The sequence below is a fragment of the Triturus cristatus genome, chromosome 6, assembly GCF_964204655.1.
Source record: "Triturus cristatus chromosome 6, aTriCri1.1, whole genome shotgun sequence".
Taxonomy (NCBI): Eukaryota; Metazoa; Chordata; class Amphibia; order Caudata; family Salamandridae; genus Triturus; species Triturus cristatus.
Window position 1 is genome coordinate 666,926,635 of NC_140589.1, and position 25,977 is coordinate 666,952,611.

General features: G+C 51.7%; 1 protein-coding gene across 1 annotated transcript in view; it reads left to right on the forward strand.

Moving 5' to 3' along the window:
• Positions 1–25,977, forward strand: part of MDN1 (midasin AAA ATPase 1) — a 2,002,810-nt gene that overhangs the window by 286,738 nt on the left and 1,690,095 nt on the right. The window contains exons 18-19 of the mRNA XM_085611158.1: positions 1,552–1,696; positions 2,135–2,231. Coding sequence (XP_085467284.1) covers positions 1,552–1,696; positions 2,135–2,231 — 242 coding nt within the window. The remainder of the gene's footprint in view (positions 1–1,551; positions 1,697–2,134; positions 2,232–25,977) is intronic.

Sequence of the window (25,977 nt, forward strand, 5' to 3'; positions counted from 1 at the left end):
GCCTTGTAGAGTCTGGTGGTTCCTCACCTGTTGCACGGCAACACCAACTAGGGGGGGTCTTCTTAGTCTGGACAGAGATGTCCTCTAGGATGCCGTACATTTTACTGGATCTGGTCTGCTGTTTTATGCTAGACCGAGCCATGCATCAGTCTCTGCCTCTGCTCGTTTCTCCTCTGTCCACAACACACAAAGTTGGTTTCAGGCACACATCCCGTGTGTTCTGGGACTGGAATGGTCAGTGCAGTAATTTTTGATCCTGTCCGGTTCAAATTTCTTTTATTCTTTTTTTTTTTAATATACATTCTTATTGGCATTTGGTGTAGACAAACAAACAATACAACAATCTGTTTCGATATGCTTTTCACTGTCCCCCCTCCCACCTTGCTCTACCTTCCGGTCCAGTTCCATGTTTGTGTAGGATGCTGGGGAGTTCCAGGAGCTCCGGCTTACAGCCGGTTATTGGCTTTCTTGCTTGGCCATTCCCTTAAGTATAATGATTCTTAAGGTGCGAAGCCTGCCGGAAGACATGGTATTCACCTGAAATAGTTATTTTTTATTCCTAACAAGCAAATAAGAAATCCCACTTCAGGAACAACATTATCTGCAGAAATGATTGTTTCTGAATGAGGTTCGTTCTGTTGGTGTACTATACTCTTTCTCTAATTATACTTGTTCTCTGATCTGTACTTAGGCCACAGATATCTAGTACCAATTCCTATCCTTGGGTAGTAAGGAAATCAGGGTACTTCTAAGAATACACATCCTACCTTGGTTCTTCCTTAGTCGTTATTTCTTACATTTAATATGTTCAAACCCAGACTGTAGTATTATTTACCTTGGTGTATTTAAGGAAAATGGGGGACTCTGTAAAAATTATCAGACCGGTCGAATTCTAGAGCAGAGCATATTTGTAACTATTGTTCCCTGGTTTCCATTTAATTTTTTTTTTTTAAATTAAATACATTTAAAACAAAAATGACATCTGGCTCATTCCATGGGGAATGTATAATTAAATGTTTCTTTTTAATTGTCCAAATTACTTTGATCAAGTCAGTCCTTTTAAGAAAAAGCAAATCAAGTAGAAATCAGATGAAAAAAACACTAGCTAGACAGCGGTTTGTATTTTACATTACATATTTGTGTTCACTATTGTTTTTCAAAAATTGGTGGTCCATATTACCTGTATAATTATCTAAGTGATGTCAAATTGGCCAAAGGGCACAAAACTACCTCGCCAAAAGTGGAGATTTTTAATGGGTATTTATAGGGGAGAGGAGTTGGCCTAACGTCCCGGGCGGTCGACCTCGAACCTGGGGAGCTGTGTTCGAGTCTCGGCAAGGACGCTGAACATTCTGTGATTCTGGGCAATTCACTTAATCTCCCCTTGCCCCCCAAAAATGAATGTGTCCTCATGTAATGCAACTGGTGTTGGGTAAAGCGCTCTAATACCAGATACCTTCGGGTCAAGTTTGCGCTATATAAAACTCTGTAATAAAAAATAAAAAAATGCTACTTGGCTGTGTTGGTTGAATTGCTTTTTCTTATTTGTAGGGCACTCTAGCCAAGGCAGTAAAGAAAGGGGACTGGATCCTTCTGGATGAGATTAATCTAGCCACAGCTGAAACTTTGGAATGCCTAAGTGGGTTGCTGGAGGGATCCTCTGGATCATTGGTACTACTAGATCGAGGAGACACAGGTAAAGTAATAAGCATATTACTTTTGATGACCATAATAACTGAGGTTTATCACACATTTACACTCCAATGTGGTGGGCAAATTTGCCATCTGCTTTTTAGTGTGTGTGTGTTGGTTAGTGTGTGTGTTGGTTAGTGTGTGTGTGTGTGTTTGTGGGTTAGTGTGTATGTGGGTTGGTTAGTTAGTTTAAGTTGTGCCTTAAAAGTGCTGAACTAGTTGTTTGCTTGCTGTTGAGATCTTTGTGATCTGCAGGTCACAGGTTAGAATCCCGGGAAGGTCGACTCAGCCTGTCATCTTTCAGAGGTAGTAAAATAATTAAAAGTTTGTTTGGGTGAAAGTATAATAATTCTATAAACATGTTCTGCAGAAAACCTTTTGGATAAATGCACTATATAAATAGCAGATTACCAATAAACTTTCTCAACTGTTAATTTTTTAGAGCCACTGATACGTCACAGCAATTTCCGTTTGTTTGCTTGCATGAATCCAGCAACTGATGTTGGGAAACGAAATCTTCCCCCAGGAATAAGAAACAGGTACAGTTGTGAATTATTTGTAAAGTGTTTCACCCATTGCATGATCCCATTTTCTTAATCAGTTCGACAGCCGTTTTGCCCACCTGTAGAAAGCTGGCCCTGTATGTGATATTGCCACTAGGTTGTAATACTGTGCAGATAGTCCAAGTTTTTCCCACAAGTGTACAGGGCTCAATGTAAATCCCAAAGTGCTCTATTAGTGGTAGTGTGGGCGAGCGGCCTTAGTCCTAACACAAGAGAGTGTCCGACTTTATTGCACAACACTGATCAACAATGGACACACGACTCAAGAAAGAGATCCAGACTGATTTTAAAATAATATACTTTTTTTGTACTTTATTCTAAGACCAAGATCTTTGCAATAAGGTAACTACATTTTTCAATAAAAAATTCTTTGCAATGACGGAATATTTTCAGCACAGTTCAATGTTCTCTTATGGTGAAAACAGTTTTGCGGTTAATCAGGTAAGTGTGCAACTTTCAGTTCCAGTCTTCGGGACCAAAGGTCAGCAGTGGGCATGGGTCAGCTAAGTACCAACAGTGCACCACCAGCGGCACGGGGGGGGCTGGGTGCAGACATCGATATTGGAGTTCGTCCCAGTGGGTTTCAATGGAGGTGGGGGGGTAGGGTCCTTGGGGGCCACTCTGTCTACAGATAAGTGGAACAGTTGCAGGGGCCAGTCTTTGGGTGTTAGGACCAGCACAGAGGGGACACAAAGCAGCACCAAGCAATTCAACCAGGGGCACGGGGCGGCCCGGTGCAAACAGCGTTAGGAGCCCAATGCAATCCTCGAACCGGAGGGTCCAGGCAGAACAACAGCACAGGTAAGTTGGGGTCTAGGGGGGGAGGCTGTGTGTGCAAGGGTGCATTTAGATGTCAGATATGTACTTACCTTACTGGTCGTGGTGACGGAGGGGCTTCAGATTCACTCTACAGGCGCAGTCGTGGGGGCCATGAGAGGTTGGCTGATGCTGGATTCGGAGTCCTGGTCGCTGGGGAGGCTTCACTGGGCAGTTGGGCCACTCCGATTCAGGCAGTGGACTTCTGTTGCAGCGTGGGCACAAGTCGCGGATCCGCCAGGATCCGGAGTCTCTGCTGTTGGTTTCTTCTGGACAGGTCCCCTGTCCACGGGTGATTGGAGTCTTTATTGAACGCAGCAGTTCTCGCAGAGGTTTCAGAGGTCGCTGGCTGCAAGAAAGGTCGCAGTTTTGCCAAAGCTGGAGACAGGCCGGTAGGGCTGGGGCTAAGGCAGTCGTGGTGTTCAGTCTTCTCTGCAGAGTCGTCTTCGTAGGTCACTGCAGATCTAGTTTCCAGGTCTGGGACAGCCACCTAAAAGCTCAATTTAGTGACGTTTTAGGGGAGAAGCAGGTATGGCCATAGGGCACCTTACATGGGGTGAATACAGCCTCTATTATGTGGGGGGGGGGCGTAGACCTATCCCTGATTGGAGGGGTCTCCCTATCTTCAAGATGGTGGGTACTGACACTTGTGCTTCACTTCGGGGTGGAATTGGCATAGGCGGGCACACCTCCTATTCTTTTTAGGTTTTCACGTTGGTTTTCCAGTCCAAATTGGGGGTGTAAACCTGAGGGCAGCCATCTGCTGCTAGCACCAGAGGCTGGGGGTCGCATTACAAAGGTGGCAGCCCTTTGAAGCTCCCTTCTTTGAGCACTTGCCCATCCTGGGGGAGGAGGGGTGACACCTCTGCCTAGGATGTGCAGTGTTCTGGTACCAGACAGCAGGCACTCTGTACTCAGGGGTCCAGAGACGTGTCTTGTGGTGGCTGGATGCCTACAGGCTGTCAGAGACCACACCAGGGTTGGTAGGTTTTCAAGGGGCACCTCTGAGTACATGGTACAATAAATCCCATACTGGTATTAGTGTGGATTTATTGTAAGGAGTAGTTTGGTACCAAACACTCCTGTGTTCAGTGAAACTAACATGGTGCTGTGAATAAGAGTTCTCAAGTTTCTAGCCCATGTACTCTCTATGGATTCTCCAACACTTAGAATATCAAGAAATGGACCCCAATATTGCAGGGGCATATCTGCTCCTGCAGATATGCCCTCACCTGTGGTATAGTGCACTCTGCCAGAGGGGGTGACTTACCTATGCCTTCAGGCTTTGTCATTTTCTCCCTCACAGGGGCATGCAATCTGCAAGGGCAGTGGCATGGTTCCAGTGAGGGGGGGGGGTCTTAGGGTACCCTCTTCAGCTCCCAGGCCCTAGGTACTCAAGGTACCATTTACTAGGAACTTACAGGTGTTAGAAATACCAATTGAGGATTTGTTTCTTTAGGGAAGAAGCACTAGCACAGCTAACCTGGTTAGCAGGGACTCTGTGCAATACAATTGAAAGCACATCAAAACCAGACAAAAAGTGGCGGGCTAACCATGCAAAAGAGGCACTTTCTGACACCACTGTTAATCAGTTTTTGCAGAATTAATCTTTTCTTGATTCACATACTGTTTGGGTCCGAAATTGCCTACTTTGCCTCTAAGAAAATAGAGGAATTCATATCCAGAACTTTGAGGAATGTAATCAGTGAAGAAACAGCAAGACACTGAGGGACTCCTAAGACAAAGCTAAGAACTGTCCCCTTCATTAAAAAATTGCAGCATGTAAGCCAACCATGCTGACTGAAAATGTGCAGTTGGGAGAGGGTTGGAGGGGGGGTCGCAGAGGGTAAGAGGTTTTTCATAATGTCTGTAACCTGTAAGAGAAACAAAAGTGGACACACTATGCGGTGATGCAGTTGCAACAGAAGCAGACCTCGCTCAAGGATATCAGCAAGTTTGTGACGAGAAGGGAAACACAAGAGGAGACCGAAATGGTGTATGGAGAGTGTATTCGTGCCAAAGGCAAAGTCGTCAATGTCAAAAAGGAAGAAACGTCAAACAAGGCGAACTCAAGGTGGCGCTTGGTGGTGACCTAAATGTCTACTCCCTGCTAGTCCTATGCGGAGGCGCCGGTCCCACTTGCCTGTCCTTCTGTTCTGGTGGCTCACAGATGCTGACTCTACATGGGGGTATGATTCTTACTATATGGTACTGTATGTACCTAGACCCTATAAATTAAGTGCTACAAGTGTGCCTGCAACACACATTGTGCTTCCCTCTAAAGCCACTTTGACCTCACAAACTAAACTAAACCTTTTTCCAGGCCTAAACCTTCCTTTTTAATACCTATAGGTCGGCCCTAAGGTAGGACCTAAAAAGCGCACAGGGCATGGTGCATTGTATCTAGAAAGTGGGACATGAACGTTTACATCTGAAAGAAACACGTTAGTTAGATTCCTCACCTTAGAATATCCCCAGGCGTCCGACTGGATCCGGAAGATTTTTTCGTCAGCAATACCCCTTGCGCGTCGCTAGGCGTCGTCTGCGGCTCCGCGTCCGTCGTCGGCGTCGTGCACCGGGATGACGTCGTCGGAGTACTTAGACGCCGCCCTCGCGCGCTGACGTCAGTTCTTCTTTTTTCCGCGCCAGTAAGCGCATATCCGGGAGAGCTACCCCTTTTAGTCTTTTTTGACTACGTTTTTTTGATCCTTTTTGATCTTGTCTCGACTCCGGTGCCGGTAGGATGCCTGGTTTCAAAGCCTGTGCTGACTGTAACCGCTTGATGTCGGTTACGGATCATCACCGCCGGTGGCTTTACTGTTTGGGCCTCGACCACGACGCGGAGTCGTGTTCGGACTGCAAGGTCCTGACCTCGAAGGCTAGACGGGAGCGGTCCAGTAAGCTCCTCGAGATTCGCCACTCGGCTCCGCGCCCCTCTCGATCCCGGTCCAGGAGGAGGTCCAAGGATTGGTCGCGGAGCCGCAGCCGACGTCATCATCGCTCGTCTGGCTCCAAGTCTTCGGGTAAGTCGAAGCACTCCAAGAAGTCCAAGAGGCGACACCGCTCTTCGGACTCCCCTCGCCGGTCGCGCGACTCGGCCGAGGGTCAGGGTGGTTCCACACCCGCGGCTCCAGCGGCGCCGCAGGCGCCGCGCAAGTCCCCATACCCACCAGTCCCTGTGATTGACGCGACGCCGGCGGATGTCAGTGCCTTCCTCTCGGCCATGAGGAGCCTGGCTCCGCCGTCGACGCCTGCTGGCGTGCCTTCGGGCCCCGCGGACCCGACTGGGCAACCTTGCATGCCGGCGGCTCCGGCCCCGGTGCCGTCGCCGGCTCCGGCCCCGGTGCCGTCGCCGGCTCCGGCCCCGACGCCGCAGGTTCCCGAGGGACTCTCCCCCGAGTCCCCGTTGATGCCGGTCGACCTCGTCACGCCTCCTCCGCCGGCGTCGACACCGGTTCCACCTCCGACGCCGGCTCCGCTCGGCGTCGAGCCCCAGTTCAGCCCCGCTCCGGATCCGGCGCCGTTGCGGCGTCGATGGACGCCGCGTACGGTGCCGCTAGAGACACATTATGTCTATCGTCCGGCTCCGCTCCTTCCTCCTGTTTACCAGGAATTGGATGACGGGGGCGAATGGGAGGGGTCCGAGGATCCTATGGCCGTTCAGGCTCAGCTGTCACAGGACTGGGCAGATGAACTGGGGGAGGCCAGTGGTCTGGATACCTCACCAGACACTGGATTCATCTCTCCTCCGACTGTGGCTTCGGAGGAGGGTGCTGCTTTCTCTGTGGTGCTGCGCAAGGCGGCCGCAGCCCTTGGGCTCGAGCTGCCTGCCGTGGCTGTGAGGACTAACGTCCTCACTGAGGTGCTTCAGTCTGCAGCAAGCTCCACTGAGCCTCTGCTGCAATTCAATGAGGCCCTCATTGACGTTCTGCAGGGCACCTGGTCCAAGCCCTCCACAGTTCCTCCTGTGGACAGGAACGTCGCCAGGCGCCACCGCCCTGCTCCGGGCGACCCCAGTTTTCTGTCCCAACACCCTACCCCTGAGAGCCTGGTTATCCAGGCCTCCACCTCCCAATCCTCTTTCCCGACCGCCCCGCCGGACCGGGATTCCAAGAGACTGGAACAGTTTGGCAAAAAGCTGTTCTCCTCCCTTAGTTTGGGTCTGCGGTCCTTGAACACCGCCTGTCTTTTGGACCGTTATTCCCACTCTCTGTGGGATACGGTGGAGGACGTGCTGCCCCTGTGCCCAGTGGAGGCCCAGACACGACTTACCCAGGCTCTGGCCGATGGGAGGGACGCAGCACGTATGCAATCCGATGTGGGCTTGACACTACGGACTCGCTGGGTAGGGCGATTTCTACCACGGTGGCGATTAGACGTCACGCCTGGCTGCGGTCCACGTCCTTTTCGGGGGATGTCCAGAGCACTCTCATGGACATGCCCTTTGATGGCACTCGCCTTTTTGGTGAGAAAGCGGACAGTGCGCTGAATCGCTTTAAGGACTCCCGGGCTACGGCCAAGTCCTTGGGCCTCTCGGCCCCGCGGTCGCAAACTTCCGCTTTTCGCCCCTTTCGTGGCCAAGGAAGGGGCGCCTCCTCACGTCTGCAGAGCCTCCGGCCGCAGACCCAACCTGCACGCGGACGTGGTTTCCGCCGAGGCGGTTCTGGAGGGCGACGCTGTCAGTCCACATCCACCCCGGCAGCATCCGCCTCAAAGCCTTCCTAGTCCAGCTTTCAGGGCCATTCCACGCCAGTGGGCGGCAGAGTTCACCATCACCTGCTCCACTGGCGGTCCTTCACATCGGACAGGTGGGTGCTGCAAATCGTCCGAAGGGGCTACTCCCTCCCCTTCGAGACGACCCCTCCAGCCATGCCACCGCAGCACCACCGTATCTCGGGGGATCATTGGAATCTTCTCTACGAGGAAGTTTCAGCCCTCTTGGCCAAGGGGGCCGTCGAGCGCGTTCCGAGCCCAGAAGTAGGTCGTGGTTGTTATTCCCACTACTTTCTGGTTCCCAAGAAGGGCAAAGGGGGCCTACGCCCTATCTTGGACCTCCGGAACGTCAATGCCTTCCTCCGGAAGGAGAGGTTCAAGATGTTAACTTTGGCTCAGGTTCTAGCTGCCGTAGACCCTGGAGACTGGATGGTAGCGTTGGACTTGCAGGACGCTTATTTCCACATCCCCGTCCTGCCGGCCCACCGGCGTTACCTGCGGTTCACGGTAGGCCAGGAGCACTTTCAGTTCACCGTGCTCCCCTTCGGCCTCACCAGTGCCCCTCGGGTGTTCACGAAAGTGATGGCGGTGGTCGCAGCTCATCTGCGCAGATCAAGGGTTCCAGTCTTCCCCTATCTCGATGACTGATTGTTGAAGGCGGGCTCGCCCCAGGAAGTCGTCTCCCACCTCCAGACTACTGCGTATCTCCTGCATTTGCTGGGGTTTTCCATCAACGTGCCGAAGTCACACCTGAGTCCCTCTCAGAAGCTCCTCTTCATCGGAGCGGTTCTCGATTCGGCGCAGTTCCGGGCTTATCCTCCAGAACAGCGTGTCCGGTATATACAGGCCCTGATTCCCATCTTTCGGCCTCTATCCTGGGTTTCGGTCAGGCTAGTGTTGCGGCTTCTGGGGCTGATGGCCTCCTGCATCCTACTAGTGCATCACGCCAGGCGGCGCATGCGGGCTCTGCAGTGGGACCTGAAGTTTCAGTGGGCCCAGAATCACGGCAACCTGTCCGACCATGTCTTGATCTCGGAGGGCACTGCGCAGCAGTTGCAGTGGTGGCTCACGGACCGCGATTGGGTCACGGGCAAGAGCCTCTCCCTTCCCCAACCGGAGCATGTCGTCGTGACGGATGCGTCCCTCCTGGGATGGGGTGGCCATATGGGAGAGGCGGAGATCAGAGGTCCCTGGTCTCCGGCGGAGTCTTGTCTCCACATCAACCTGTTGGAGTTGAGAGCGATCCGACTTGCACTGAAAGCCTTCCTTCCCTCCGTCAGGGGAAGTGTCGTGCAGGTGTTCACGGACAACACTACCGCCATGTGGTATTGCAACAAACAGGGCGGGGTGGGGTCGTGGACCCTTTGTCAGGAGGCTCTGCGCCTCTGGACATGGCTGGAACACCAGGGCGTCACCCTAGTGGTTCAACATCTGGCGGGCTCTCTGAACGCCAGAGCAGACGAACTCAGCCGCCGGTGCATGATGGATCACGAATGGCGTCTGAACTCCGAAGTGGCGCAAGGTCTCTTTCAGCAGTGGGGAGAGCCTTGGTTAGATCTATTCGCCACCGAAGAGAACGCGCAATGTCAGCGGTTCTGCGCGTTGGAATTTCCAAGGCGGCACTCGCTCGGCGACGCTTTTCGTCACGAGTGGAGTTGTGGTCTGTTGTAAGCCTTTCCGCCTATACCACTTCTGCCCAGAGTGCTTAAGAAGATCAGGCGCGACTGGGCCCAAGTCATCTTGGTGGGCACGAAGGTACTGGTATCCCGAGCTACTCAGTATGTTGACCGATCCTCCGATACGTCTGCCCCTTCTGGAGGATCTCCTGTCGCAGCAGCATGGGACGGTCCTCCACCCGAACCTGTCCAGCCTCCACCTCCATGCGTGGAGATTGAGCGGCGGCAGTTGATGCCATTTGACTTGCCTCCTTAAGTCTGTGATATCATTCTGGCAGCCAGGCGTCCCTCCACAAAGACGGTATACGCCTGCCGGTGGAACAAATTTGTGGCATGGTGCACAGCAAAGGCTGTGGATCCCCTTTCCGCCCCTCTTTCTGAGGTTCTCCTCTTTCTTCTTTCTTTGGCCCAGCAGGGCTCTGCCCTGGGCACCTTGAAAGATTATCTTGCTGCCATCTCTGCCTTCTTGCGGCTTCCTGATCAGCCTTCTCTTTTCAAGTCCCCTGTAGTTACACGCTTTCTAAAGGGCATTACTCACACGTTCCCTCCTGTCCCTTTTGTAATGCCTCAGTGGGACTTGAATCTTGTTCTCACATTTCTAATGTGCGCTCCCTTTGAGCCTCTTCATAATTGTCCTCTTCGTCTGCTGACGCTTAAGACTGCTTTTCTGGTAGCCATCACCTCGGCTAGACGGGTGAGTGAGCTCCAGGCTTTATCCTCAAAGCCTCCTTTTCTCTCTGGTCATCCAGACAAGGTTGTCCTTCGGCGTCGTCCCTCCTTTCTTCCGAAAGTGGTGACCCCCTTTCATCTTGGGCAGTCTGTCACCTTGCCCACCTTCTTTCCGCCTCCGCATCCTTCCAAAGAGGAAGAGAGGCTCCACCGTCTGGACCCAAAACGTGAGCTCTCCTTTTATCTGGACCGCACAAAGCAGTTCCGGGTGGACGACCAACTTTTCGTTGGATACGTGGGTGCTAAGAAGGGGAAAGCTGTGCACAAACGGACCATCTCTCGGTGGGTCGTTTTGTGCATCAAAATTTGTTATTCCTTGGCAAAAAAGGACTCTCCTGTTGGGCTGCGCGCCCATTCTATTCGGGCCACAGCGGCTACTACTGCTTTGGGACGGGGTGTCCCTTTGCAGGACATCTGTCAGGCGGCAACGTGGGCTTCGCTACACGTTTGCCAGGCATTATTGCCTTGACAGCCAAGTCCGGAGGGATGGCTTCTTGGGCCGTTCTGTCCTCCAGGACTTTCTGGTGTGATCTTGGTTCGCAGACCCACCACCGGGGATGGTATTGCTTGGGTATCTATTCTAAGGTGAGGAATCTAACTAACGTGTTTCTTTCAGATGAACAAGTTACTTACCTTCGGTAACGATGTATCTGTAAGAAACATCAGTTAGTTAGATTCCTCACCGACTCACCCATCCTCCCCGTTCTGCGAACTGACATCTAGGGTTAAGGTTATCCTTTTCAGGCCCCTAGATTTTATTTTTGGCACCAGTGTCAGTCTTTGCATGGCTCTGCGTTCCTGGCGCGGAAAGCTATGTACAAGAACTGACGTCAGCGCGCGAGGGCGGCGTCTAGGTACTCCGACGTCATCCCGGTGCACGACGCCGACGACGGACGCGGAGCCGCAGACGACGCCTAGCGACGCGCAAGGGGTATTGCTGACGAAAAAAATCTTCCGGGTCCAGTCTGACGCCTGGGGATATTCTAAGGTGAGGAATCTAACTAACTAATGTTTCTTACAGATACATCGTTACCGAAGGTAAGTAACTTGTTCGTTTTACAAGTCCTGATAGTGAAAAACTCAGTTCTTGCTCACCAGAAGCAAGGCTGGCAGTAACTGCACCTGTTACTGCCAGCCTTGCTTCTGGTGAGCAAGGACTAGAAGTTCAAACTGCGTGTTTCGCACCGCTTGCAGGTTTTGTAAACAAGAGTAATTCCAACTAGAAGTCTGTTTTTTGTACAATGCTAAGACTATCTGCCAACGAAAGATACAAACATTACCCACAATTAATCCCACATAAAACCAATATAAAGTACCACGTTTAATAATATGCATAACACCATTCAAGCTTAGTGCCAATTACTATATGTCAAAGGGGCATCCAGTGCAACTTTCAGAAGCAGCATTATATCATATGAGCGGTACGACATGCTAAGCGCAGATTTTCAGCTTATTTATTTAAACCACGCCCTTAATTACATCGACCACGTCCCTTGTAGAGACCCCCCCCACAGTTTTTTCATTCTACTTAAAGCACTGGTTAGAATACTTGTAAAGTATGTGATAGCATATGTTTCAGTCCTGCAAAAGCACATGCTATTTGAGTAGTTTAAAGACCATCAACAAGTGCAATTGGGTGTGATGACCCCAGGACTTTTCCCATGGGCCTGAAATCCACTTCCTGTGTCTACAACAAATGAATAAAAAATGACAACACTCCTCTGTCCATACTGAGGAAAAAAAGTTACTAAAAAACAATTGAATGAAACGTCTTGAAATATTTTGAAATAACCTCTGACACTGCATAGAATAGAGCGATCCAGGCAAATCACACAGACAGAATACTTAGTTTAGTACAGTGGATTGAATACATAAGGGCAAATTTAGGCACAAATGCTTCGACTGACAGACTGACAACTACACTTCAAAATGAGTGATTAAACGATTAACGATCTGGAGACAGCCACAAACCACCTTTGATGATAAATGCAGCACGATCATCACAGTATGAACCCTGACAACCGAATCCTGCCTTTCTAATTTACTGAACTTTTGGAACTGTGCACCCATTACAGAGTCGAAACTTTATGTACTGTTAACAAGACCACAGCTGTTTAATTTTTCAATTACAACTTCTTTTAATTTAAGAGGTATAACAAAGGTGGCAGGAAAATGTCATTTCCCCTACAGAAAATGCACCAACTGAGAATTGGAAGCAACTAAGTCTAGCGAGTATAGAATTAAAATAAATTAGAGCTTAAGTCTCGATTGAAATAACGTCTGGTAAGTGCTCAATTGTAGTTGTCATAGTAATGTGCATCCTGTGTGCTTCTGATGGAAACAGCTCATATGCTGCGTATTTCTTGGACATGTGTGTTTTCCTTCCCAATTAGTTTCTGGTGCAACATATGTCACAAATATGCATACCTTACGGCTGGGTTTAGCGTAAAGTCCACCAGAACTACCCAAGCATCAGTGGCTTTTAATTTCTCATTAAAGGCTCTTCCTTGTATTATTTTAGCCTAGGAACAATATCATAGAGAATTACACAAAAAGTCATTGAAAATATGTATTTGATATAATATTGTGATTTGTCCACGTTTTTATTTATTGTATACTATTTAGCTGCTGTATGTATGGATTGTAAAGTCTAGCTAATCGTAATGTAATATATAAAACATGTATTACACCTAAAACATTTTGCTGAATATTACAAATAATTGTTGCTGCATTGCGCCGATAATTTGGAATTGGTGTTGATAAGTTGTGTGAATTCTTCAGCTTTTCATTGCGTGCAAACCCTTTTTTTTTTTTTGTTTTGTTAAATTTTTTATTGGAAACAGTTAGCACATAATAAAATACAGACAAGGGCCTACAACCACCAGCGCCGGCCGCCATAGAGCCCGAGGGCCCGCAGTGCAACGCCACACATTCCAATGAACCAGAGGCAAAGCGCCCGGCAGTTCGTGAACACATATAACAGGCCGTGGCCATAGGCCCGGAGCAATCGAAAACAACAGTTTCATTTTCTATTAAATATAAAACACACTCAAGGCAATGAGAGTCCGAAATAGCAGCGTGCTCTTCCCAGGATAGGGGACAACATACAGTGTCCAAAGCAGTTCCTGTCCGGAAGCGGCAGAGGGGGGCGACGGGAAAACAAAGCATGGAAGACCCCTCACACCCTCCCGCAGAATGCGCGGCTAGGGGGTCAAAGCGATATCGACCTCTAATGGCAGAGGCGGGGTGCAGATACTTCCACAATATAAATTCCAAGGACCCCATACCCTAGTCCATTTCCCTGGCTGGCCTCTCGCCACATACACCGTCTTTTCCCTAAACATACACCAATCCATATTCTCCTTCCATACCTCGATCGTGGGCGGCCTCGGGGAGCCCCATAACTGTGTAATGTTACGCTTAGCCACCATGCACCCCAAGGTCACCCACTGTGTCTGTGCCGCATTACAATCATTCGGTTCCCAGTCATTCGACAAACACCTCCTAGCCTCTGGCAACAGGGCAACGTGCGTGACCCCCTCCATTACGGTGTGGATACCGTTCCAAAATCGCACAACCTCCGAACACTCCCACAAAATATGAAGAAAGGTGCCCGGCAGGCCACATCCACGCTTACACAGTCCATCCATCGAGTAACCCATACGCAGCAAACCGGGCCCCGTGACATACACTCTATGAAGGATCTTCAGCTGTACAAACCGCTAGCGGGCCGGGATCGCCACCTCTTTCGGGGAGGCCACCGCCGATACCCAGTCCTCATCGTCCAGTTCCAAGCCATCGCCCGTCCATGCCTCCCGCAGACGGAGAAGCAAGTCTGCGCGATCATTAATGAGTTTCTTATAAATCAGAGAAATAGTGCTGTCGGGCACGTAGCCATCCAACACTCTATCCTCCAGTGGGGAATACTCGGGGATAGCAGCAGCGTCCGGAAAAACCGAATACAGCGCATGGTAGACTTGAGCATACCGGAAGTACTCTCTATCGTTTAATTTATATTCCATTTTAAGCAGTTCAAACGTTTAGAAAGATCCCTTCGCCCAAAGATCACCCACCTTACATATCCCAATCATATCCCATTTCTCAAAGCCTTTCGATCTCCACAGACAGCCCAACCGCCCAGAGGCATACAACGGCGTCGCCCGAGTCAAGCGATCCCTCCACCCCATCGCAGCATTCGCCGCGTGCCACACACGTACCGCCACCTGCGTGGGTCCCGTCAACCGCGTGTCCGGGGTTACCGAGTACAGCGCCCTATTATAGTCCCCACCCGGGAGCAGAAATTTATCCATCTCGAAGGCCGGGTTCAGGGCAGGACCGTATATCCCGTGGTTCACCACCGCCAACTGAGACGCCCAATAGTATCGTTTAATATCGGGGAGGGCGACCCCCCTATCGTACCAAGGGAGCGTCAACTTGGCGAGAGCAATCTGCGGCCGCCCGTCCCAAAACAGTTGATGCTGAAGACCCTCCACCTCCCGGAAATAACGGGCTGGCACGACATCTAGAGTATTTTGCAAAGCGTACAAAAAGCGAGGTAGCGACATCATTTTGAACAAAGCCGCCCGTCCGAGCGGCGAGAGCGGAAGTCGTCGCCACCTCGCGACGTCGGCCTTCAATCGCTGGAGGGGAGGGAGAAGGTTACGCTCATATCGGACCGCGGAATCCAGTGAGATAAAGATTCCCAAATATTTGAACCCCAGGGTAGCAATCTGAATAGGGCAATCCCGTGGCAGGAGGGGGGCATCCCCTGTGAGGACGTAGACGCACGACTTGGCCCAGTTGATGACCAGGCCGGAGTTGCGACCAAAGGAATTCAGTACGTCCACCAATACAATTAGCGACTGTCGGGGAGAGGTAAGATACAGAAGGATGTCATCCGCGTAAAGGGAGACACGGTCTTCAAACTCCGGCGTCCATCTAATGCCACGCAACGACAGCTCCCAACGCAACCAGGCGGCGAGAGGCTCTAAAGAAAGTGCAAAGAGAAGGGGTGATAACGGACATCCCTGCCGCGTACCTCTCCCCAGTACGAAGGGAGCCGACACCCTGCCATTCACCACTACCTGAGCCAGTGGGTCAGCATATAGTAATTTTACCCAACCAATAAACTCAGGGCCGAACCCAAATTTCGCCAACACGGCCCAAATATAGGGTCACTCCAAAGTGTTGAACGCCATAGTAGCGTCTAAAGATGCCAAGATGGCCGGCTCACGTATGAATTCCGCTCTAGCAAGCACGCCGTGCAACCGCCTCAAATTTAGAGCGGTATTCCGATGGGGTATAAAACCGGACTGATCCTGATGAATCAAGTCGCCCACGACCCGAACCAGTCGGTTAGCCAACACCTTAGCCAGAATTTTGGGTTCTACGTTCAACAGCGAAATGGGCCTGTAGGAGGCGCAGCGATCTCGCGGCTTTCCCTCTTTGTGTATCACAACTATGGTAGCGAGGCGTTGGTCAGGGGGGAGGAAGCCCGCCGCACGTGCCGCAGAAAACATGTCCCGAAGATACGGCGCTATCTTATCGGGACGCAACTTATATAATTCAATGGGAAGACCATTAGGACCCACAGCTTTACCCGATGCGATCGAGCGGATGGCCAGAGCGATCTCATCTGACGACAACTTCGCCTCCATCAATACTGCATCAGCCTCCGATAGGGTTGGTAATGCAATGTCTCTAAGCAACAGATGAGAATCCTCCTCCGAACGCACAGAAATCGGAGAGTATACCCCACGGAAATGAGCCGCGAAGCAGTCAACGATCTCAACCGGGTCAGTCACACTCACTCCATCTCTCCTTTCCACAACGGGCACCACTCTGCTCGCTCTCTCCTTCTTATCCAACCAAGCAATCAGTTTTCCGGCCTTATCCCCCACATCATACAGTCGCCCTTGCTGCTCTCTACTCATCTCTTTAGCAGCTTCCGTGACTAGCGCTCTATAATCTGATTGTTTGAGGCTGAGAACATGCAATTTCTCATCAGTAACTCCACGCTCCAAGTCCTCCTCGATTTCAGCTATTTCAGCTTCCAGGTGAACCACCTCTGCTCTCTCGCACCTCTTAGCATGGGAAATAAGGGACAAGGCCTGCCCCCTGATCACCACTTTATAAGCTTCCCATAGGGAGACAGCCGACGACACCGACCCCACATTATCAGTGAAGTAGTGATCAGTGGACTTGACCAGCTCCGCGCGGATCTTAGGGTTACGAAGATACCAGGGGCTAATGGGTGCCACTCTCCCCTCTGCCCCAGGGACAACCCTCAGTTGCAACCATATAGGGGAATGGTCAGAAATACCTCGGGCTAAATGACGCACCTCCCCAATCATCCCAGCTTGGATCGCCGGCATAATCATGTAATCAAGTCTCGAGAGACTCCCATGGGCCCCCGAGTGAAAGGTATATTGCGCCTGTCCCGGGTGCATCAATCTCCAGCAGTCTACAAGTCCCAAAGTGTCCAAAAAACCCCCAACCAGGCCTGAGCCCTGGGGAGATCCCTGGGGGGGTGACGGTCCTCCAACCCGGAGACAACGGCATTAAAGTCACCACCCAACACCAGAACCCCCCCAGGGAGTCCCAGGACCAAACGCTCCAAATCAGCAAATGTAGCCGTTTGTAAGCCCGGAGGCACATACACAGCCACGAGCGAAATAGTCCTGCCCTCCCATCTCCCCCCCAGTGCCACATATCGCCCCCAATCATCGTGAAGCACCTCGTCCACTTCCAATGGGAGAGAAGCCCTAACCAGAATGCCCACTCCCCTAGAGCCAGAAGTGAAACCAGAGTGAGCGGCAAGGCGATAGCCCCTCCTATTTAGGGCCTGGAAGGAGTTCCCAATCAAATGTGTCTCCTGCAGGAAAACAATGTCGGGCGAAATCCGCTTCAAGAACTGCAACACCACCCCGCGCTTGATCCTGTCCCCCAGTCCATTCACATTCCACGAAAGGATTCTCAATCCCCTACCCCCCCATCCCACTCCCGCACATGATACCCACATCCCGGAGAGCACAACCCGGATACGTCGGCAGAAAACTTCACATTGCCTTGCAAAACAAAAAAACAATCCCCAACAACCCCCCTCCCCCACAGTCCCGGAACCACAACTCCCCCCTCCCTGCACCCCTGCTTGAGCCCATACAGCCCCCCCAACTTGCAGTGTGCCTGTCGCTCTAACATATGCCACAAAAAGAACCCCAAAAGGAGGAAAAGACCCCAATAAGCTCCCCACAACCCCCAAGCATTTGAAGGGCATGTTGTGCCAAATTAGAGTGCAATTGAGCCAAGGTACAAAACATCGCCAGTCCAGTCCACCGCCAAGAACCAAGTTCTAGTCCTGCTCCACCACATCCCGTCTGCTCTCCGCCATCCGACTGTCTCGATCCTGTCCCCGAGGCAGGGCGTCCAACCAGTCTCCAACTGCCTCCGGCCGGACAAAAAAGTGGGAACGACCCTGGAACTCAACCTGCAACCTCGCCGGGAATAACATCGCATATTTCAGCTCCATGTCCCTCAGTCGCCGTTTAACACCCAAAAATCCCAGCCGTTGTTTCTGGACTGCTTGCGTGAAGTCCGGATAAAAGCTGACATTGGAGTTCTCAAACTTCAGCGGCCCGGCCACCCTCGACGCCTGAAGGATAGCATCTCTATCCCGAAAGTTAAAAAGTCGGGCAATTATAGGCTGCGGGGGAGCATCCACTTTGGGCGCACCACCCGGGATCCTGTGGGCCCGCTCCACCACAAAGAACTTGCTCAATCCCTTTGGCGCGAGACGATTCATCACCAGATCTTCCACAAAAAGATCAGCAGCAGATTCCTCCGATCTTTCCGGCACTCCGATGATACGAACATTGTTCCATCTAGCCCTGCTTTCGGAGTCCTCAAGTCGACGATCCGTCTGGTCACTGGCAAGCCGCAACCTACGGACCTCCGTCTGCAGGGCGGCCACATCCACCGTTAGGCTCGAGTCAAAGAGTCGACCCGCTCGTTGGTTTTGGACAGGTCTGCCCTGACCAAATTCACATCGATCAGGACCGCGTACAATTTATGAGCCAGGGTATCAAACCGCTGACCCACAGCAGCCTTCATCTCCTCAATGGCGCCCATGACGTCCTGCAGGGTCAGTTCTGACGACGGGCCCGATACCTCTTTAAACCTCTCAAGTGATTTATGTAAGCCACTGGGGGATCCCTTTGGCTGCGCATAACGATCCATGTTGTTGGCCTGAGTATAGGATCCCCTCCGGGTTGACTTGGGTTTCGACTTATCCCCGTCTAGTCTCGCCGCCATCGTCCGGAGGCCACCAAGGTTGGCACCCGCCAGCGTCTGGGACAGGGACCAGGTGGCTAATTCAATCGAACACAGTAGTCGCAGACAGGAAGCCCGTGTATAGTCCGAAAATCAGGCCAGACACTCCGCCATCCGCGCGCCTCTGAAACACCGAGGTCCCACAGCCGATCTCAAAAAACAGACTGGAAAGTGAAAGTGCGGGGTACGTGGCAAGTCAAGCCCAGCATGCCGCTGTTGTTCACTTATTACCCGGGCACCTCACCAACTCTAGATCGGGACCAAGGCAATAGCAGGCCGCAAATTTTCGGAGGGCAACCATTCGGGTCCTGGCGTCCGATCTGAATTTGGAAAACGGGTGGCACTTCAGCGCGAATGCATCAGCAAAAGCCCGCCAAATTTACCAGGATTTAGTCAGGATAGACGTGGGAGGTTGCGGAGGCCCTCGAGAGCCGTAAGCCTACGCGGCCATCTTGGTTGGGCGCTAGGCTCCTCCTCCTGCAAACCCTTTTTAAGCATTTTTTACCAGGGCTGGGTGCTGAAGAGATCTGAGAGTAGGCTGATGACGTGTGAATGACGTGGCAGAGAGGGGGGCCGAGGAAGTGCTCAAATAATGAAGTCCGGACGTGAATGCTAACTTGATGTTCTGATGGATACATCTGCCAGTGGATTCCTCACCTTGTGAATATCCCCTGCGCCAGCAACATTCGGAAACTTTTGTAGCAGTCCACGCCGATGGGGTCGAAGATGACGTCACAGAGACACGGCTCCGCTCGCGACTCCACTGACGTCACCGGCTCCATAAGAAGACCTCCTCGGCGTGATGACGTCAGTTCCCTTTTTTCCGCGCCGACGACGCCAACGGATTTCGGGAATCGTTACTGGTAGCTTTACCTGTTACTTTGTGTTTATTCCGAAGTTTCTCTGTCTTTCTTCGAGAATGTCGGCAAGGAAGTCTGGTTTCAAGCCTTGCCATGAATGTGGCAAACAGATGTCCATCACTGACCCGCATGACGACTGCGTTTGGTGTTTGTCATCGGACCACGATGTTGAAGGATGTTCGTGTTGCAGGAAGATGAGCTCAAAGGCTCTTAAGGAAAGAGAGGCAAAGCTCTTTATCGCCCGGATGAAGAGAAAGGAGAAAAGAGGTAGAAGAAGATCCAGGTCGAGGTCGAGGTCGAGGTCGGCTTCCAAGTCGACGTCGGGACATGCTTCAAAGAGCAAGAAGCATAAGAAGAAAAGGAGGCATTCGTCTCATCACAAGGCCTCGACGTCGAAGTCTAAATCGCCTGCTCGGCGTCGAAGGGAGTCAGTGTCTCCTTCTCCTGTTCCGGCTTCGCCTCCTGTTCCATCTTCTCCTGTGTTTTCTCCGGCTCCGGCTGATTCGCCGGTGCCGGCGTCCTCTCCGGCGCCGATGGCTTCTCCAGGTCCTGCAGGTCCTTCGGCTCCGTCTCCGACTCCGGCCCAGGATGAGGATGATCAGGCTCCGGGTGAGTCTGTGACGCCGCAAGTTCCACCGTCGGCGCCGGCAGGCCCGAGTCCGGTGTTACCTGACCAGTATCCAGCTTTCCCTAATCCAGGTCAGGACCCCTCGCAGTATCTCAATGCGATGTATGGGGTGTTCTCACGGGCCATGTATTCCTCTGGTGCACCTATGGGTCCGATGGGTCCGATGGCTTTTAATCTGGGAGTGCCGCAGGTTTATCCTCAAGCACCGTTTATGCCTTTCTTCCCAGCGACGCCGTCTTGGCAGATGCCGGCGCCGAAAACATCGACGCCGCTTCCCTCTTCACCGGCGCCGACTCGACCTCGTTCGACGCCGGCTGCTCCAGCTGATCCGCGTTCGACGCCTCTGCCGGCGCCGTCGGATTCGATCACGGCGCCGCCGACGCCGCAGGTGCGGATCCGTTCCAGGAGAGAGGCGCAGAGAGTGCTGGAGGAGAGGAGCTATCTTATGGATGAGGCTGAAGAGGGAGAATTGGTCGAATCCGATGAGGTGTTTGACGAATTGAAGGAGGCAAGTGGGTTGGATTTGTCTCCGGAGTGGGAGATCACTCCTCCTTCAGATGAACCTTCTAAAGACGCGGCTCCTTATCATGCTGTGATAAGAAAGGCTGCAGAGTTGTTGGACCTTCAATTGCCATCTGTTGAGTTCAAGTCTAATATCTTGACTGAGGTGTTGCACTCTCCAACTGCGGTGTCAGAGCCGCTGTTGCCTTTTAATGAAGCAATATTGGAGCCTGTGTTGGATGTGTGGCGCAAGCCTTTTTCGGCTCCTGCGGTGTCCAAGGTGGTTGCAAGGAGATATAGGGTGGCTCCGGGGGATCCTGAGTTTTTGTCATCACACCCTTCACCTGAAAGTCTGGTCGTTCAGGCTGCTTGTTCTGGACGTTCAAAAGGTGCGTTTCCTCAGGTCCCAGGGGACAAAGAGGCCAAGAAGGTGGACCAATCGGCCAAGAAAGTCTTTTCTTCAGCCAGTATGGCATTAAAGTCTTCTAATGCGACTTGTTTATTGGGGCGCTATATCCATGCGCTTATGGATTCAGCTAAAAAGTTGGCACCGAAGCTGTCGGAGGTGGATAGGGCAGGCTTCAGTGAAGTACTGTCGGATGCCCAGGCGGCTGCTCGCCAGGTTATACAGAGTGGCTTGGATACAGCAGACTCAGTTGCCAGGGTCATGGGGTCTTCAGTTGCCACCAGGAGGGGAGCATGGCTTAAGTCCTCCGAATTTTCTTCGGATGTCCAGTCGACCTTGTTGGACTTACCTTTTGATGGGTCTGGTCTGTTCGGGAAGAAGGCTGATGCTGCTCTCGAGCGCTTCAAAGAAAGTAAGGCTACGGCTAGGTCGTTGGGCCTTCAATCCCAGCCGAGAGGTACTTTCAAGAGGTACAGAGGTTTTGGAAGGGCGAGTTTTCGTTCTTATAGACCAGCCCAGCAGCAGCAGCAGCAGCAGCAGCAGCAGCAAAGCTCCAAGGGATATAGAGGAAGGCTTAGGGGTCGCTCACGTGGCCGTCAACTCTCCTCCTCCTCTTCCTCTTCCTCAGCCCCTCCCACCACCGCAAAACAGCCCTAGATTCGACATTCCGGATCATGCTGGTCCTGTGGGGGGCCGGCTTACCCATTTTCTACAAGATTGGGAATCGGTTACTACAGACCTTTGGGTTCTGGATCTTGTAGAAAATGGGTACGCCCTTCCCTTTCGGGAATTCCCTCCAGTTTACCCTCCTTGCCAAGGTGCTTGCTCGGAGGACCACCGTCTTCTCCTGCAGGAAGAAGTCCTGAAGTTGTTTCAGAAAGGGGCGATAGAGGTGGTTCCGGAGCAGGAGAGGGGTCAGGGATGCTACTCCCGGTATTTTCTGATCCCGAAGAAGGACGGCAGATTGCGTCCGATACTAGACCTCAGAATCCTGAACTTTTACCTGAAACAGGAAAAGTTCAAGATGCTCACCCTTGCGCAGGTTCTTCAGGCGCTGAATCAGGAGGACTGGATGGTGTCGCTCGACTTGCAGATTGCGTATTTTCACATCCCCATTCTGAAGTCGCACAGGAAGTATCTCCGTTTCACTGTAGGGTCGCAACATTATCAGTTTGCGGTCCTTCCGTTTGGTCTTACTTCAGCACCTCGAGTCTTCACAAAGGTGATGGCAGTGGTGGCAGCCCATCTCAGAAGATCGGGAATTTCGGTTTTCCCTTATTTGGACGACTGGCTGATCAAGGCGGAGTCGTCGGAGAAGGTGCTGTGTCATCTGCAGGATACAACTCGGCTGTTGTACAGATTGGGTTTTTCGATCAACGTGCCCAAGTCTCACCTGGTGCCCTCTCAGCGCAACCTGTTCATAGGTGCGGTACTGGACACTACTGTGTGTCGAGCATTCCCTCCTCCTCAAAGGATTCTCGACATACAGGAAATGATTCCTTTGTTTTTCAGCGGAGCGGTTGTTCCAGTTCTGAAGGTCCTTCGCCTGCTCGGTCTGTTCGCTTCCTGCATACTGTTGGTCAACCATGCACGCTGGCACATGAGGGCGCTCCAGTGGTGCCTCCGCAAGCAGTGGTATCAGCACAAGGGAGATCTCAGGGAGTCTGTGAGGATCTCCAGAGAAGCTGCAGCGGAGATGTCTTGGTGGAGCGTGGAGGGCAATCTGTCCCAAGGGAAGCCCTTCCATCTACCTCCATCGGTGGCCACGGTGATAACGGATGCATCCACCTTAGGGTGGGGTGCTCATCTGGGGGATCTGGAGATCAAGGGTCTTTGGTCTCCAGAGGAAAGGTTGCTTCACATCAACCTTCTGGAGTTACGGGCGATACGCTTGGCGCTCAAGGCCTTCCTCCCTTCCCTTCGCGGTCAGTCTGTTCAGGTTCTGACGGACAACACTACCGCGATGTGGTATATAAACAAGCAGGGAGGAGTGGGGTCTCTTTGTCTGTGCAGAGAGGCCCTGCGTCTATGGTCCTGGGCTCAGGACCATCGGATTTGTCTGATGGCAAATCATCTGGCCGGGGTGCTGAACGTTCGTGCGGACAGTCTCAGTCGGCAGTTCTCTGCCGACCACGAGTGGAGGCTCCATCCGGAGGTAGTTCGTCACGTCTTTCGGACGTGGGGAACTCCTCGGGTGGATCTGTTTGCCACTTTCGAGAACGCGCACTGCCTGTCATTCTGCAGTCTCCAGTATCCGATGCAGGGGGCGTTGGGAGACGCGTTTCAGTTGAGTTGGGGCTCACGACTCCTTTACGCGTTTCCTCCCATACCCTTGATTCCTCGGGTTCTGAGGAAAATTCGCCAAGACCGGGCCCAAGTTATATTGATCGCCCCGGATTGGCCAAGGAGGGTGTGGTATACAGATCTTCTCCACCTCTCCTCGTGCCCTCCGCTCCGTCTCCCTCGCAGGGCAGACCTCCTCTCGCAGTCGGAGGGGCAGGTTCTACACCCCCACCTCCAGAGCTTACACCTTCATGCCTGGAGATTGAACGGGGCAACCTGAATTCTTTCTCTCTCCCGCCGGATGTGGTGGACGTTATTTTATCGGCCAGGCGACACTCCACCAAATCCATATACTCCTATAGATGGTCTAAATTCGTTCTCTGGTGTGGAGAGAGGTCGATTGATCCCTTGAAGGCTCGTTTGTCTAACATTCTGCAGTTTGCTCTTTCTCTTGCCCAGCAGGGCTTTGCTGTGGCCACTGTAAAGGGATATTTATCGGCTTTGTCGGCTTTCCTATGCCTGCCGGATCAGCCGTCCTTATTTAAGTCACCTATTGTGCTTAGGTTTCTCAAGGGCCTTACGAATAAATTTCCTCCTACTCCCTTTATTGTACCTCAGTGGGACTTAAACCTTGTACTGACTTATCTTATGGGTTCTCCTTTCGAGCCCTTACATAAGTGTCCCTTGAGATTGTTGTCTTTTAAGACGGTTTTCCTCGTTGCAATCACCTCGGCAAGGAGAGTAAGTGAGCTTCAAGCTCTTAGTTCAAAACCCCCATTCTTGACTGTGCATGCTGAACGAATGGTTCTCCGGACCAGGGCTGCGTTTTTGCCTAAGGTGGTAACTCCCTTCCATCTGGGGCAGTCCATTACCCTTCCTACCTTTTATCCTCCCCCTCACCCTTCCAAGGAGGAGGAGAGACTTCACCGCTTGGACCCTAAGAGGGCGGTGAGCTTTTACCTGGACAGGACTAAGGACTACAGGATTGATGACCAGCTCTTTGTGGGCTTTGCTGGCTGCAGAAAGGGTCGTGCGGTGCACAAGCGCACCCTTTCAAGATGGATTGTGCTATGCATCAAGATCTGCTACTCCCTAGCTGGTAAGGAGCCTCCGGAGGGTTTAAGAGCTCATTCCACTAGAGCAAAGTCTTCTACCTCTGCTTTGTCTAGGGGTGTTCCTGTGGAGGACATTTGTAGGGCGGCAACTTGGGCCTCCCTTCACACCTTTGCAAAACATTATTGTTTAGATTCTGAGGTGAGGAGGGACGGACATTTTGCCCGTTCCGTCCTTCAGGATTTTCTGGTATAGGGGGATGGACACCCTCCTCCGGGAGCGGGGACTGCTGTGGAATCTATTCACAAGGTGAGGAATCCACTGGCAGATGTATCCATCAGAAGAACAAGTTACTTACCTTCGGTAACGCTTTTTCTGGTGGATACAGTATCTGCCTGTGGATTCCTCACTGACCCACCCGCCTCCCCGTTGTCCATCCTTCTATTCCAGTGACTCTATGACGGTAGTTCTATTATTGATTTCAAATGTATTTATGACTGTCAAGGACATTGGGTTGTTTCTAGTGCTTTGATGTTTCTTTTCCACACTATGTGTGTTGATATGCATATTGTGTACTGTGTATGCTGTTTATGTACATATTGCTGTCAGTCCGTCCGTGTGCCTCGGAGGCACGGAAAAAAGGGGCGGAACTGACGTCATCACGCCGAGGAGGTCTTCTTATGGAGCCGGTGACGTCAGTGGAGTCGCGAGCGGAGCCGTGTCTCTGTGACGTCATCTTCGACCCCATCGGCGTGGACTGCTACAAAAGTTTCCGAATGTTGCTGGCGCAGGGGATATTCACAAGGTGAGGAATCCACAGGCAGATACTGTATCCACCAGAAAAAGCGTTACCGAAGGTAAGTAACTTGTTCTTTATGTAGTGTCCTAGAACTCTACTCGCACTTTCAAGCACTGTAAATGACCACTCTTACTATTAGTTTATAGTACTGAATTTATGGAAAGATGAAGATCTAAGTGTGCCCTGTTGGTTTCGGTCTCATGACTTCCAGAGCACAACCTGTTTCAGTGGCGAGTGTTCAGCTCACTGAGCCACCCTACGCTGCTAGCAATGTGGTAGAATAATGTAAACAGCCATAAAAACCAGTCCCTGCATTAACTGTTGACTGGACGGAGGCTGCAGTCCGTGCTAAAACCGTGACCGGGCGCTGCTTCGCAGGATGTCTCCAGTCCGAGTTCATCAACAAAGCGTTTACCCCAGTGTTACCCAGCCCCCATGTGTTTGATAACTCACCGGTAACCCAACACCCGAGTGTTCTTCCTCGCCCTCTGACAACTTCTCCCCACATCAGCTCTCGCATACCAGTACAAGCCTTCTAACCCTTCTCTGCTGGAAAACATGTTGCTTTTATAGATAACATTTAGACCTTACCTGGCACACAAAGAAAGTAGTAAACGACGTGCTGCACGGCATGTGTATCAACGTCGGTGGCGAGATGCAGAGAAATACAAGACGCTGTAGAGATGTCGTGCGCGTGCACATCTCCTGTCCAGGCAGGCACGGCATACATGAGACAGGGAGGGAACCAACATGCCTCCCTTCTAATGTAAGGTGCGCATTTTTGATGCGCGCCAATGAGAAGCATGGGTTGAGCTTCCACCCTGCTTCCAAAGGCAAACCGACGACAATAGCGAGACCTAAAAATGGATTAACTTATTACATTTAATAAGGGCTAACGTTTGATTGAGAACAGATAGAAATGTCATGTTT